A 15,490-nucleotide genomic window follows, 5' to 3' on the forward strand; every position below is an offset into this window, starting at 1 on the left:
CCTTTAGGACCCAACTTCAGATGAACAAGAATCATCCACCAGAATTGATAATCGGTAATCCTAACTCTCCTCGTAGGACAAGACGTCAATTAATGGATGAAATGGACAACTCCGCATTTATCTCACAAATTGAACCCAAGAAAATTGGTGAAGCAGTGCTTGATCCAAATTGGATCAAAGCTATGCAGGAGGAGTTAAACTAATTTGTGAGAAATAAAGTGTGGCATCTAACTTCAAAACCGACTGATCAATCGGTCATTGGAACTAGATGGGTATTTAAAAACAAGCTTAGTTAAGATGGATTAGTTATAAGAAACAAAGCCCGGTTGGTTGCCCAAGGGTACAGACAGGAGGAAGGCATCGACTATGATGAGTCATTTGCACTTGTAGCTAGACTTGAGGCAATTAGAATCTTCCTATATGCATCATTTAAGAATTTTAAAGTTTTTCAAATAGATGTGAAAAGTGCATTTTTAAATGGTAACTAAATGAAGATGTCTATGTTGAGATACCCCTAGGTTTTATTGATCATACCTTGACAAATCATGTTTTTAAACTTGATAAAGCCTTATATGGATTGAAACAAGCTCCAAGAGCTTGGTATGAGTACATTGTCTATATTTTATAATTGGGATATATATGGCCGAATTGGCACACCTAACGATATTTCCTAGTGGTGATTTCAAAACCTCAACCTTGACATTAGTAACCATCATTTTTCTGTTTTGTTGAAATATCATCGGTATATTGACAGATCAACATACTTTGTGAGATTGTCCAGTCATGTTTTCATTATCTCAACCTTGTGATGAATACTTTTCTTATTGAATTATTTTTTTCGATTGCTTAGCATTTCAAATTAATTTTTCTATTCATCATTCTTTTTAAAAAGTTAGACGGTTTCCCTAATTTTCTTAACCTTAAAATTAAAGTTTGAATGCCAGCACCTCTTCATGGTGTCTAAAATGTTTTAACAACACACGAGACACGAGGAAGAACTAAAATAGATAATCCTTTGTATGTATTTATTTTAGAGATATTCAAACTCACTTTGAATCTGAAACGGTCTCTAGTTTAGGATTTAGTCCTAAAATTTACTCGTTTCATTGCGTCCATGGTATGTTTCGACTGTCTAATGAAACCACAAATCATCATCAACTCGGATTATTAGGAAATTTTATTTCTATACCGGGGATAAATATTTGTCTTCTTTCCCTTTAGAAGGACAAGATTCATTTTTCGAAAATCATGCATGAAAGGTTGTCTACTTATCCTCGTGAGAGAGGAATCGTGTCCATAAGTAGTTCCATTTTTTTTAAACCGAAAGTAATAGTTTGAATATCTAGACCTCAACACGATTGTCGAACGACAATGCAAACAACGTCACATGATCACCGTCCATTATATGTGATTCATTTGAGGATGAATTGCAAACTAATTATGGTTAAATAATTTTATCTAATAGTTATGTAGTGAAATGAATTGCAAACTAATTATGTCATAGATTAGATTGGAATTTTGTTAATCAAAATTAAAATTTAATGATAATCATTAAAGTAAAAAAAATAAGAAAGTGATTGAAATGTATAGAAACATCTACTTATAAAAAAGGAGACACGTGTAGAGTATTATAAGCCAACTAGAACAAATGAGAATACTAAAGAAGGCCCTAGAATTGTCTACATTTCTCTTTCAGCTCCTATTATTGTTTATATATACACTTTCTATCGTCAGTCAGCAACATCTCCGAAGCATTTCTACAAGACTACAAATTAACACTTTCCATAATCATTCAGAAAACGAATATATCATCCAATCTATTAATTAATGGCGCTAATTCCAAGCATTTTCAGCGGTCCAAGAAGCAACATCTTCGACCCCTTTTCAAGTCTCGACCTCTTCGAGGGTTTCCCTTTCTCGAGTTCAGTACTGGATAATGTTCCGTCCTCCGCCCGAGAGACCTCAGCCTTCGCCAATGCAAGGATGGACTGGAAGGAGACATCGGAGGCGCACGTATTCAAGGCGGATCTGCCCGGGCTGAAGAAGGAGGAGGTGAAAGTGGAGTTGGAAGATGGAAAGGTTCTCCAGATCAGCGGCGAGAGGAGCAGAGAGCAGGAGGAGAAGAACGATAAGTGGCACCGAGTTGAGAGGAGCAGCGGCAAGTTCTTCCGCCGCTTCAGGCTGCCGGAGAACGCCAAGGTGGAACAGATCAATGCTACTATGGACAACGGCGTCCTCACCGTCACTGTACCCAAGGAGCCGGAGAAGAAGCAGGAGATCAAGACCATCGACATCTCCGGCTGAAACAAAAATTCATTCATATATATCTAGCGTATTTTGTTTTGTTTTGTTTTGTGTGCAAATAAATTATCAATATGTCGTATGTGTAATGTGTGTGTGAGGCGAGCTTCGGAATTAATATATAATACATATAATTCTATTTTGTCAAACTACTCTACTATCTCTTGATTTCATAGAATCGAAATTTGACACGGCTCTCTTTATGTATCATTCACCTTAAATAACCGCATAGTTTTTAATATATGTGGACGAGATTATTCTCATATGCAACTTTTAATCGTTTCTAATAAAAATTATATTTCAATTAAACAAATTATTCACGGTTAAAGATTTAAGTTAATTACATTACTTTCTTTGAATAAAAGTCATTCGTACCAAAGATGGTTTATTTCTTTCTCAATCCAAGTATATTGACGATATTCTCACTCGGGTTGATATACTTCAAGAAAAGACATTACACACTCCCGTCTATGCTGGTTCATCTCTTTCTAACATGATCGTGATCCTTTATTTGATTCGTTTCTCTATCGGAGTACAGTAGGGGCTCTACAATATCTTACACTAATTCGTCATGAGTTAGCCTTTGTTGTCAATTGAGTTTGTCAATTCATGCAAACTCCCAAATCTTCTCATTGGGGAGCGGTTAAACGTATTCTTCAATATGTTTGTTATACTCCTCGTCATGGGATCTTTCTTCGTCCAAATTCTCAATTCACTCTTGCTGCCTATTTTGATGCTGACTAGGCAGGATGTCCTGATGATCGTCGTTCAACAACTGGATTTTGTATTTTTCTAGGTGACAACCTCATTTCTTAGAATTTTAAGAAACAATAAGCAGTTGTTCACTCTAGTACTGAATCTGAATACCGTGCTCTTGCATATACAACTGTTGATCTTTGTTGGATTCAATCTCTACTTAGTGAACTTCAAGTTTCACTTTCTTCTTCCCCGGTTCTATGGTGTGATAATATTGGTGTCGCATTCTTATCAACAAACTCGGTATTTCATGCTCGCACAAAACATATCGAAATTGATTTTCACTTTGTTTGAGAAAAAGTTGCTCGTAAACAACTACTCATCCAGTACATTCCTACTGAAGATCAAGTGGCTGATATCTTCATCAAAGGTCTTTCTTCTCATCAATTTGCTCTTTTACGTAGCTAGCTCACGGTTTGTGCATCACCTTCTCGTTTGAATGAGATGATAATGTATTAAATAAATAAGAGAAATTATTTATTTATCTCTTACTAATTAGGCTAAATATAATAACTAATTCCTAAGTTTTCTCAAATTAGTTATTTTTTCTATTACTATTATATATATATAGATAAACTATTGTAAGATTACTCATTCAATCAATAATATTATTTCAATCATTCTCTTAAAAAACACTCATTCAATCAATAATATTATTTCATCTCTTTTCCAAATAAAGTAACTAATGATTGTGATTTTATCTAACCTTATCATTATCCCTATTTTCAATGACAAATTATCGTTTTCGAGCAATGAATTTGTAGACGGACGACAATTCCTCCACAATTGAGAATTTCATGTCATTCGATCTCACCATATATTGGCCTCTGGCACCGACGTCTCCTTCCTCATCGGAATACGCAAGTTCTTTGGAATCACTGATCCAGCAACGCCTACTAGGCTTCATTGAAGGTGCCCGTGAATGTTGGACCTATGACATCTTCTGGCAATCTTCTATGCTTGATTTCTCTAGCGTCTCTACGCTTAGATGGTGCGATGGGTACTATAAGAGCGAGGAAGATAAGGGTAAACGAAAATCAGTTGAAACTTATCGAACGAACTTATCTTACGAAACAACCAGTCATTGAAAAAAAATGGGAGAAAAGATAGTAAGGAAGGAAAAGTGAGAACGTGGAGAAAGAAACCAAGGATTTTGTTTGATGGAATTAATATGCCAGGTGTAATTAAAAATAAAATAAAATGTATTGCCATGTTACATAAAACAGATGGAATAAACTTTCTTTTAGGTAAAAGCCTCCAATGGTAAAATATTTGATAGTTCGAGCCTAAATGGCTCAACTCAAAGTTCGAGCCCTATTTGGTAAAATCGTCCCAAGTTCGAGCTCCAAATGATAATTGGGCCTAAAAAGAAATAGATGACTTTTCTTCTTCACCTGCGGCGATTTTCGAATGTATACACCCAATGGCGGAGCCACGTAGCGGGTTGGGTGGGCGGTAGCCCAGGGTAATTAATTAAAAAGAAATTATATATATATATATATAAATATTATTTATATTAAATTATTAATCATGTAGATGGGGCATATGAAATTGAAAATGTCACCCTATAAATATGATTGAAAATGTCAACTTAGATATAGGTTGTTAATATCAATTTTTTTTCTTTGTTTAATTTTATAAGCGTCACTTAAAGTATTTAATAATTGAGTATAATTTTCTTTCTTCAACTTTTTATTATTTTATAATTTTTATCTCTTTAATTCTTTTTATTATAAAACTATTATAAATATTCACCTAATTTCAATTTGAAATTAGATGATTTTTGAAATTGAATAATACACCCGAAACGAATCGTCGTCCTAGTGCAAAGCATCTTCCCAAAATAACCCAGCCGAAACAACTTCGAAGGTCCACGTCTACGTCTTCATCCAACCCTTGTTCGGGTGATTCTGGAATTCGGCGTCGAAGAACAGCAGGAATCTTTTTTTATCTGATCTTCAGATTTTTCTAGTGGGGATTTGTTCCGCTTCGCCGGTGCTCCACAATCACAAGGTTCGTCGTTGCCGGGGTCACCTTCCTACCAGGAAAAACTCCTAAACGTAGCTTGATTCGATGGAACACATGAGAAGGGGTCGAAAAGAAATACTGTAACTGTTGTTTCGATCGAAGAAATCGACCAGATCAAAGGCTCGGGGCATTCTTCCACCTATTGGAGCTCTGTTATAGCTTATGAGACAATAAGAATAAACGATCTATGCCTCATGTAACAAACAAGAAATGAAATTAAGAAAGAAGTACCAGAGTTTGTGAAGATCGAAAAACGTATAGAGAATCAGAACTCGTCGGAATACTTTTCCGCCAGTTCTTGCTTTGGTCTCTTCGTCTTCACGCTTGCATGCAGTTCTTTTTCCTAATCTTCTCTTATACACACTAAGAGGAATCTATATGCTCTGCCTTGTCCTCTTGCTAAGCCTTTCTCCATTTGCTTTATTAACCGTAACATCTACCAAAACTCGATGGAACGGAGCTGCTGGACTGAATAACGAAACTAGATTCTAAAAGAAAACCGTTTTCTCCCCCAACTGCTAAACTACCTGAACTACTTCTTCTCCTATCCTTGACTTCAAACTATATTAATCCACATTGCACAGTCCATTGGAACCACCTCACCCCACCGTTTTAGATACTTTATGTCATTCCGTTATCGTAAGTTAATCTTTTTAATACATTTTTGTTTGAAATTAATTATTTGTTTCTTATAAAACTTTTTATTTCAGGATAAATTTAATTCAGATGATATTGAGAGTTATGGAGTCGACGCTTGTTGAATAAATTTAAATTAATAAGTTTTTAGTTTTTAATGTTTAATATTTCTAGAGTAATAAAAATGATTTAGGGGTGAGTGGGATAACCAAAACATTTGTGTGGGAGACTTATTTAATATTTACAATAATTACTTTGTCATTTGATGAATCAAGCATATGAAAAAGTCTATGATTTCTTATAAAGACTTGTAAGAATCCAATGAGATGAAGAAGAAAAATATATTTTGCCCTCTTATTACTAACAAATTGGTATTAGAGCTATTGTGTGTGATGTGAGCGTGAGAAAACATGTCAGTCTCAAAAGAGAATGTTGCGGTGTGCGCAGGCCGAGAGAGAGAAAAAAGCAATCAAGAGCTTTATGAGGTGTGTGTTGAGTGTAAACACTTAAGAGAAATTACAGGTCTAACTAATGGCATACCGCTACCCAAGTTGACAAAAGGTGTCAACTACGACAATTGGAATGTGTAGATGAAGGCCCTTTTTGGGCTCCCAAGATAACTAGGATGTGGTCTAGAGTGGGTATGAGGAACCGGAGAACACAAATGGGTATTGAAATGCCTAGTTGAACTCATTGAAGGTCGTTCAAGCTAAAGATAGGGCGGCTCTATATCTACTATACCAATATGTCAACAAATTTGGCTTTGAGAAGATAGCTGATGTAAAATCTTCTAAAGTGGCATGGGATACACTCGAAATAGCCAACAAAGGAGACGAACAAGTGAAGCAAGTTCAGCTTCAAACCCTAATGGGTGATTTGAAAAACATGGTGATGAAAGAGTTTGAAAGCGTATATGAGTTCATTACTCGGGTTGAGACCGTTGTGAACAAACTAAATCGGAATGGTGAGAGTCTTTCATCAAACCAATTTGTTGAAAAGATTATGAGGTCATTGATAGATAGTTTTGAAAAAATCGTGTGCACAATAGAGGAATCCAAGAATCTATCAATGCTCACCATTGAAGACCTTGCTGGGTCCCTGGAAGCGCATGAGCAGAGAATGAAAAATAAGAAGGGGGAGTCTCTTGAATAGGCTCTCCAGGCAAAGGTGACAATAAAAGAGGAGAAGGTGATCTATGCTCAGAGTACTAGAGGCAGAGGAAGAGGAAGAGGAAAAGGAGGATGAGGAAGTGAGCAAGTCGACCAACATAACTGGCATGGCCGAGGTCAAGCGCGGGGTGACCGAACAAACACAAACAATAATATTAAGTGTTATGACTGTCGAAAGAATGGGCATATTGCCAAGGATTTTTAATCGATAAAATGCTAGAATTACGGAAAGTTGGGTCATATTTTCAAAGACTGTAAATCCGAAAAGAAAATGAGAAACCAAAAACTTCTTTGCTGGGAAAGAAGATGAAGGATTGTTGCTGGTGAAAAAATTCCAAAAACCGAGATCAAACCTAGTTGTTCTGATAACTCGTTTTGGTGCTTAGATACTGGCGCAAATAACCACATGTGTGGAGACGAGAGCTTATTCAAAATACTCTCAAAGGTGGAGTCCGGATCCATTTCTTTCGGCGATGCTTCAAAAGTAGCCTTGGACTGAACCGTATTGATTTATATGGGCTAATAACTCCAGAATCATTTAGTGGTAAGAGATACTTCCTTTCTTTAATTGATGATTCTTCGAGAAAGACGTGGGTTTATTTTCTAAAGGAGAAGTCATAAATGTTTGAAACTATCAAGAAATTTAAAGTGATGGTGGAGAAATAAACATACAAAGTTATCAAACTAGTCCAATCTGACAAAGGAGGTGAGTTCAGTTCTACCAAGTTCAACAAATACTACGAGGAACATGGAATCAAGCGTTTCTTGAATACTCCATATTCTCCGCAGAAAAACGGTGTAGCAGAACGAAAGAACCAAATTATTCTCGATATGGTTCGATCTATGTTGAAAGGAAAGATTATGCCGAAATAGTTTTGGGCAGAGGCAGTGCAGTGCGCAGTCTATGTACAAAATAGATGTCCACAAGCAAATGTAGGAGAGAAGACGTTGTTGGGTCAAATTATTTTGACTAAGTGTTGAAATAATTTAACCATTGGATTTTGATGATGAAATGACTTATGAGTTTTGATGCAGGTGTATTGAAATCATATTTCATAAGACTTGGCTCTAATGAGAGAGTCATTAGACCGATTTTGGCATTAGATGCATAGAATTAGACGTGCAGTCTAACTCAACGGAGTTAGACGTGCAGTCTAATGAATGTATAGAATTAGACGTACAGTCTAACTCAGCAGTTAGACGTGCAGTCTAATGAATGCATAGAATTAGACGTGAAATCTAACTCAACGAAGTTAGACGTGCAGTCTAATGAATGCATAGAATTGGACGTTGTAGATACCCCATTTTTACACCCTAGATACCTAATAAAAAAACCCGGCCCGAAATAATACTCATGTTTGTTTATTGAATCGGGAAAAAAAATAGAAACACCTCGTGGAAAACCGTCTCGGTAAAGCTTAAAAGATAACGATCTAAAGATCGAATTTCATAACGACTCTATTTTCCCAACCCGTGACACGTTCATGTTGTACGTTTTGAAAAATCTTGAATTTTGAGTATAATGTTATTGTTTGCAAATTTGTGCAGAAAATGCTCAAAAAGAAGGAAAACAAGAGAACGGGTCAACCCTAGTCAACCTGCCAACCGACGAGTCAACCTTGGTCAAAGAGGGATCAAGCACGTGTCAAGAAGAAGTGGAAAAGAGTAGACTGGTCTTCTAAAGTGGGAAAACCGGATTATTTGAAAAGTGGGTTATTTGAAAGGGGGATTATTGGAAAAGAGAATCAAGAATTCTTAAGTTTGAAGTCCCCATTGAGCTTCCATTGGAACCCTAGACTTCATAAATTTATCCCGGCTTCAATCTGGATGAAATTCAATGATCTTGGATGTTTTGAAAAGAGAAATTAGTCCTCTTTCATATGGTGTAGCCCGATCTCCCATTGGTGCCGTATATCTAGACGAAATCCAGTCATGAGTGGAAGGTGTTCCTAAGAGGTTTAAATCAAACATCCTTTCTCTTAAAAATTCGTAACTTGATCTGTGCTTGATAGTTTTGAATAATTCAAGTTGGGTTGGAAAGATAACTCGCATATCTTTCCAATGGTACCATCCCCAAACCGTGATTCGAAGGTTAATGCCTTCATTCGATCTGAATAAGGGAAGCAGTACTACCGATTCAAATCCTGGGAGCTAGTTGAAACTATTCCACACTTGTAAGCATCGTAACTTTTAAACCAATGATCCATTTAGAATGAATGAGATACTGTTAGAAAGCTCTTTGAATCAGCTCTCCAATGATATCAAGAATCTCTCCCAATTCGTTGCATAACTCATCCCAGATCGCCCTTAGTAAAGTTGGTACAAGAACTGAAAGGATAAATAGTTGGAAACTTTTAAAAATCATAACTCGAGATACGAATGACTATTTGAGCTGATTCAAAAATTAGGTTCATCCTTATTATGTTGGAAATTTGTAATAAAATTTTCAGAGCCATTGGATCCATTTTGCGATCGGGGTGATTCATTTAGTGTGAAGGTGCAAAGAAAGAAAGGAAAAGCTGGAAAAAGAAAAACGAAAAGAAAAAAAATTTATATATTTTCTTTATTCCGAGCGTGCCCTTGAATTTTTCCAAAAATTCCAAATAGGTCCCTGTGCTGAAGAAAAAGAAAGGAGATCAGATAAGGGGAGGGGATCAGTTTTTCAGTTCTTTGATCTGGAGGGGCGGTTACCAAATCGGAGGGGGTTTTCATATTGCTTCCATCGTTGAAGAAATGGGAGGGAGATTTCGATCTGAAGATCTGATTCCTTTCTCAGTCAAAGAAGAAATACAAACATCAAAAGCCTGTTACCTGTGATTTTGGCTGCAGCTACACGACCAAGAACGACAGAGGATTCACTGGTGGACGTCCTTTGATTCTCCGCCTCATTATCCGCGTGGGAACATCAGCTACATAGGACACTTGAAGAAAAAGACGACACTAGCGAATCAAATCGAAAGGGAAAGAAGTAAACGAAGACTGTCTGTGTTACCTCTTTCATTCGTTCCAAGCTCTTCCTATCGTCTCATCTTCCATCATTACTCAGGTAATCCTTCAAACTTAATAATGTATTTGAAATGTTGATTGGAGGCATCGGTTATGAACACCGATGCCATTTGATGGTTAAAATGCAATTGCATGTTCTTTCTTTGATTTAGATTACGATTGTGTGTTTTGTTGTTGTAGTTGGTTTTAATCACTTGAATGCTTAGATGTTAGGTTATGATGGTCTAGAAAGCTTGATATAGGTTAGGTTTTCTTTATTCATGAATTCGCTTCTGCTGCAATCGCGATAATTGTCTTTGTCGAAGGAGAAACCCGCACAGGCTGTTTCCTTCTGAAAGTCTGCTGTAGGTTTTACAGCAGCAAAGTCATCAATTGCGATTCCGGCGCACAGGCAGCCATTCAGGCGGACTCTATGAAGAATAGATGAGTTGAACATCGAGCTTTGTCGCGTCCTGGAGTAGGCGAGCCCTAGGCGATATCAAGCATCGTCGAGGCTTGTTGGGGAAACTGGAAGTAGGCTAGCCAATGTTTAGGGTTAATCTGATTGGGATGGTGGAACTCCAAGCGAAACGGAGTAGGTCGTCGCAAGGATCTCGTCGAACGGATGACTGTTGCAGGCGCAGGGTTCGCCGGAGGTCGTCTGGCCGGAAATCGCCTCGCCGGAGACAGGGAGAAGGCCGACGATGGTTAACTTTTCTTTTCTTTTATCTGTTTTCCCCAACTTCTGTTGAAGTTGCAAAGAAGCCCTTGGGCTTCTTTTATCTTTAAATGGGTATTATTTTTAATTCGAGATTAAAATAGCCTTCCAACTTTTCTTTCTTTTTTAAATAAACTCTGGGGCTTGATTTTCATTTTATTTTAATTTCAAACTTTTAAAAAACCAAAAATAAAATAACTTAAGGTCATGTTTGTTTCCTGAATTTAACAAATGATTTCAAAATGAGGATTCAAGTATTCAAATCACTTTCAAACTTTCTCAAATTTTCCTAAAAACTCCAAAATATTATTTTCTTCAAAAATAATTTTTCCCGGAATTTTTAAGGCCTGTTTGGAAAACTTTCTATCTTTGCAGTGTCATATCTGGGGTTCTATGACTCCGAAAATTCCAAACTCGATTCCTATGAGCTTTTAATAATATTTTTGACTATTATATGAAATTTTTGGGAAATTTGGGAATTGTTTTTGAAAATGACTCATTTTAATGAGTTCTATTCAGAGTCTTTCCTTAATTTTGAAAATTTTAAAAAATGGAAAAACACTTGGGACCTTGAGTTATTTCATCATCTTCTCTCCTTTGTCCAAAGAGCATTATATTTCCAATCTTCAACCCGAAAATTTTTCCTTGTCGTTCACACTTGTATGTCCTCCCTTTAGAATCGTGACTCTTGTTTTTCTGAGAACTTTGTTATATGCTCTTCGATGCTTTTCAATGCTTCAATTCCTTTCAATGCTTTATCCTCTTCAAACACCTCATGAATAGGACTAGCCCCTTGCAAATGATTAAGATTTTCTCACACAAGCAAAAGAGTTCGGAACTTAGAATGAAAACGTAACAATCTTTCAAACATCATATGGCCAATTACTTAGGAGTAGAGACTGTCTGTAAAGACAGGCGTATAGGACATAGTGTCGTAGGCCCTTTCCTAATACGTAACCAAACACCGAACAATTAAAATGAATCTCTGATTTTTCTTTTCTTTAGTTTCTTTGAGAAGTAAACTAAAGTGGCGACTCTCAAGTCAATTAGATCGATATATTCGCGAGTGTATCGATTTAAAACCTGTACGGGCCAATTCAATTCGAAAAAAAAGGAGCGTATGCCAATCAATTAAAAAGGGGGCACACGCGCCAGAAAATCGAAGGAAACGAAAATGAACGCGTACAGACGTGTAGTCTAACTAAGCGGAGTTAGACGTGCAATCTAATGAATTCTCAAATTAGACGTGTGGTCTAATAGATATTCGAAATTAGAGGTGTAGTCTAACTCAGCGGAGTTAGATGTGCAGTCTAATATATTTTGTAATTAGACGGATAGTCTAATGTATATGGAATTAGACGGACAGTCTAATATATTCGGAATTAGACGTGCAGTCTAACTCAGCGAAGTTAGACGTGCAATCTAATATGTGTAGAATTAGACGTGCAGTCTAACTCAATGGAGTTAGACGTGCAGTCTAATAGATAGTGAAAGTTAGACGTGAGTCTAACTCCTTCAGACAAGTCTGAGGTAGAACCGTTATTAGACGTGCAGTCTAACTCAGTGGATTTAGACGTGCAGTCTAATTGTTATTGGATAATTAGACGTGTAGTCTAATTAAGTGAAAGTTAGACTTGAGTCTAACTCTTTCAGATTAGTCTGAGGTAGAACCAGAATTAGACGTGCAGTCTAACTCAGTGGAGTTAGACGTGCAGTCTAATGGTTATTGGATAATTAGAGGTGTAGTCTAATTAAGTGAAACTTATACGTGAGTCTAACTCTTTAAGATTAGTCTGAGGTAGAACCGAAATTAGACGTGCAGTCTAACTAAGTGGAGTTAGACGTGCAGTTTAATGGTTGTTGTAATTAGACGTAAGTCTAATTCTATTAGACCAGGCAGTCTAATAGACTTTATTATTAGACGTGTATATTCTAATTTAATTAGATAGATTTTCACAATCCGTCTAATTGAAATACGTATAATGCTCAGCTTAAGTAGTGTGCTTGAAGCTAGCATCCGCCTACCAACGTGTTATAGTTGTACCCTACTCCTGCTCCACTTTCTAGTGAAGATCAGTACAACAGCTATATGCAACCAACCAACGAATGCCACGTAAGAAAATTTTCCTCATATTACTTGTTTTGCAGGTACATCTCTGATGGAATATTCGGCGCACTACCAGTGGTGTACGGCCACGATCCTTGTGCTCAGTTCCTGTTGTGTACAATGGAGGATTTCCAATGGAAGAGTGCCACGTATCATTCTAAAAGATTCGATCGTTAGCTCTTGCTCAGTATTTAACAAATCTCAAGGACAACGGACAATCTTCCTTACGAATCTCGATCATTTTGCTTACTGAAATTATAGAGAAATCAAGCCTTTTAATATTCATACCGTGAAGCTGCTTTATGATTGTACTGTGTGTGAATCAAGAGAGAGCTAGAATCAAAAACACCGTTAGCTGAGTGATATTCTTCAGATTGTATATTGAACAGAGAGTGTTCTGTTCAATAAGTGAGCTAAGTGTGTGTAAACTGTATTTGATTCAAATCATATTATAGTGAATTTTTCCGGTGGTTGGAAGAAGGGGTGACGTATGAGAGTTTCTCCGAACATCGATAAACAAACTGTTGTGTTCTTCATTTCTGTCATCTTTTCATATTTCATCTTGAGCTTCAAACCCAAGTAAACAATTCCGCCTTGAATCTGTTTCAAGTGTTTACAAGTGTTTGTGCAGAATAGAAAGCAAATTAAATCTCTAATAGGATTTCTTTCAAACCGTTTTTCATAAGCCTTCATCCATAGTCAGACCCCCGCCTCTATCGATAAAGCCGATCCTATCAATTGGTATTAGAGCCCTGATTCTATTCTCAAGCCTTTCCTGAAATATGTCGATCATAACCAAAGATTCCAGTGCTACAGCCATTCCAACTTTCTCTCGAGAAAACTACATTGTTTGGAAGAAAGAGTTCGTGTTCATCTCTCTTCTTTTCATGACGACATGTGGAGTGTTGTCACAGAAGGTCCTATCAAGATTAATAAGGAGAAGGCTGACTGGAACGCTGATGAAAAGAGGCAGAACAACCTCAACAACATGGCTCTTGATGTTCTTTACAAATCTCTAGATGACAGCATGTTCAACTACATTATCGAATGTGATACTGCCAAAGAGGTCTGGGACAGACTCACCCAACTGTTTGAGGGCAACGAGCAAACCAAGGAAAACAAGATCATGGTTGCCACTCAACAGTTTGACAGCTTCAAGATGCGTCCTGGTGAAACAATGAACGATTTCGACACCAGATTCAGCAAGATCGTCTCCTCTCTATCTATCCTAGGCAAGACCTATAGCAACCGGGAGCTTGCTATCAAGGTCATGCGTGATCTTCTAAGGGAATGGGACATAAAGACAATGGAGATGAGAGAATCCAAAGATCTAAACAAGCTCTCTCTCTTTGATCTTTTTGCTGATCTCAAGGCCTATGAGTTCGAGCTGAACTGTAGGATGGAAGAAGATCAACCCACATCCGTTATTATTTCCAAGGCGCTGGTCACTATTAAAGAGCCACCAACCGCTCCGGATGTGAAGATGGCAACTCAGCAGCTGAGCAGCGATGCCATGTCTCTCTTTGTGAAGAAGTTTGGCGACTTCATGAAGAAGAGCAACTCTAACTCAAACTCTTCAAATTCTAATGACAATAAAAAATCTAAATCTAATGTTACTTGTTTTAACTGTGGTATTAAAGGTCATTATGCATCGGAATGCCGGAAGCCGAAACGTGAAGATGCCAAGGATGATGGAAAAGAGCTGAAGGCTCTTATGGCAGGTGACGGGAAGAACAAAGGAGGTAGTCGTGGTTCCTACTTTTCATCCAGTGAAAGTGATGAAGAAGAGGTGGCCTGCTTCATGGCAAGAGAAGATGAAGAAAGAACTCAGGAGACTGAGGTATTTGACTTCTCTTTCGAAAGGTTTTCAAGGGAACAACTGGTAGCTGCACTAGATGACATGGTCATCGAGTACAGAAAGCTAGCAGAATCCCTAAATGAAACTAAATTTTCATCAGATGTAAACAAACCAAATCTGTCTCAAGCTGAAGAGTCAAATGTTTTTGAAAAGAAGATTGAAGAAATCTCATCTGAGAATGAGATGCTCAAAGAACAGATTCAAACCCTTTCATCTGAAAACAAAAGGTTAAACTATGTTGTCTGTGCATGGACAAGGTTTGGAGAAGCTGTCAAACATCAGATCAGCATGTTGAAACCTGCTGGATCTAGATCCGGATTGGGATTTGATAGCAATGACCCTAATCTGTCATGCAAAAAGTCCAACTCATCTGACAAACTTAAGACTATAAGTTTTGTCAACTGACATTGAATCTGATCATATTCATTAAGAAGTTGCTTTTAAAAATTAAATAGTTTATGTTTCGCCTACTTTTAGCTGGCTTAAGAATAATCTAGAAGCAACTAATAAATCTGGCAATTTAAAACCTGACTAAGTCAAGGAGTTTTAAAAGAAACTCTTTTTCAAAAGATAAAGGATCAGTGGCTAGCAGGAAGTCATCTGTTAAGTCAAAATCTTATGCATTAATCACAACACAAAATGGGAAATCCATCAGAATAACTCAAATATGGATTCCTAATGGACTAATTGATCGAGGACCCAATTGAGTATGGATACCAAAATGTGTAAATAGTTTCTTTTGTAGGTGATGTAGGAAGGAAACAAGAAGAATACTCTTTTGAGTACACAGCCTGAAAAGATCAACAATTGCCTTTGCCATTCTTGTAGATAAATTTTTTTATTTGTTAAAAATGTTTTTGGTCTTTGGACCACAAAAATTATTTATTACATTTTTATGTCCATATACAAAATAAGAAGAAAATTTTATTTGG

The 15,490-nt window shown here is 37.0% G+C and overlaps 1 protein-coding gene across 1 annotated transcript; it reads left to right on the top strand.

Annotated features, from left to right (window-relative positions):
* Positions 1–1,812: 1,812 nt before the first annotated feature.
* On the top strand, positions 1,813–2,335 carry LOC124934350 (18.1 kDa class I heat shock protein-like). The gene has a single exon (XM_047474873.1). The coding sequence runs from the start codon at positions 1,828–1,830 to the stop codon at positions 2,302–2,304; it is 477 nt and encodes a 158-aa protein (XP_047330829.1). The 5' UTR covers positions 1,813–1,827; the 3' UTR covers positions 2,305–2,335.
* Positions 2,336–15,490: the final 13,155 nt, after the last annotated feature.

This window comes from Impatiens glandulifera, chromosome 4 (genome assembly GCF_907164915.1).
Source record: "Impatiens glandulifera chromosome 4, dImpGla2.1, whole genome shotgun sequence".
Taxonomy (NCBI): Eukaryota; Viridiplantae; Streptophyta; class Magnoliopsida; order Ericales; family Balsaminaceae; genus Impatiens; species Impatiens glandulifera.

Coding starts and splice junctions, on each gene's coding strand:
- LOC124934350 (XM_047474873.1), top strand. CDS start 1,828: ATGGCGCTAATTCCAAGCATTTTCAGCGGTCCAAGAAGCAACATCTTC.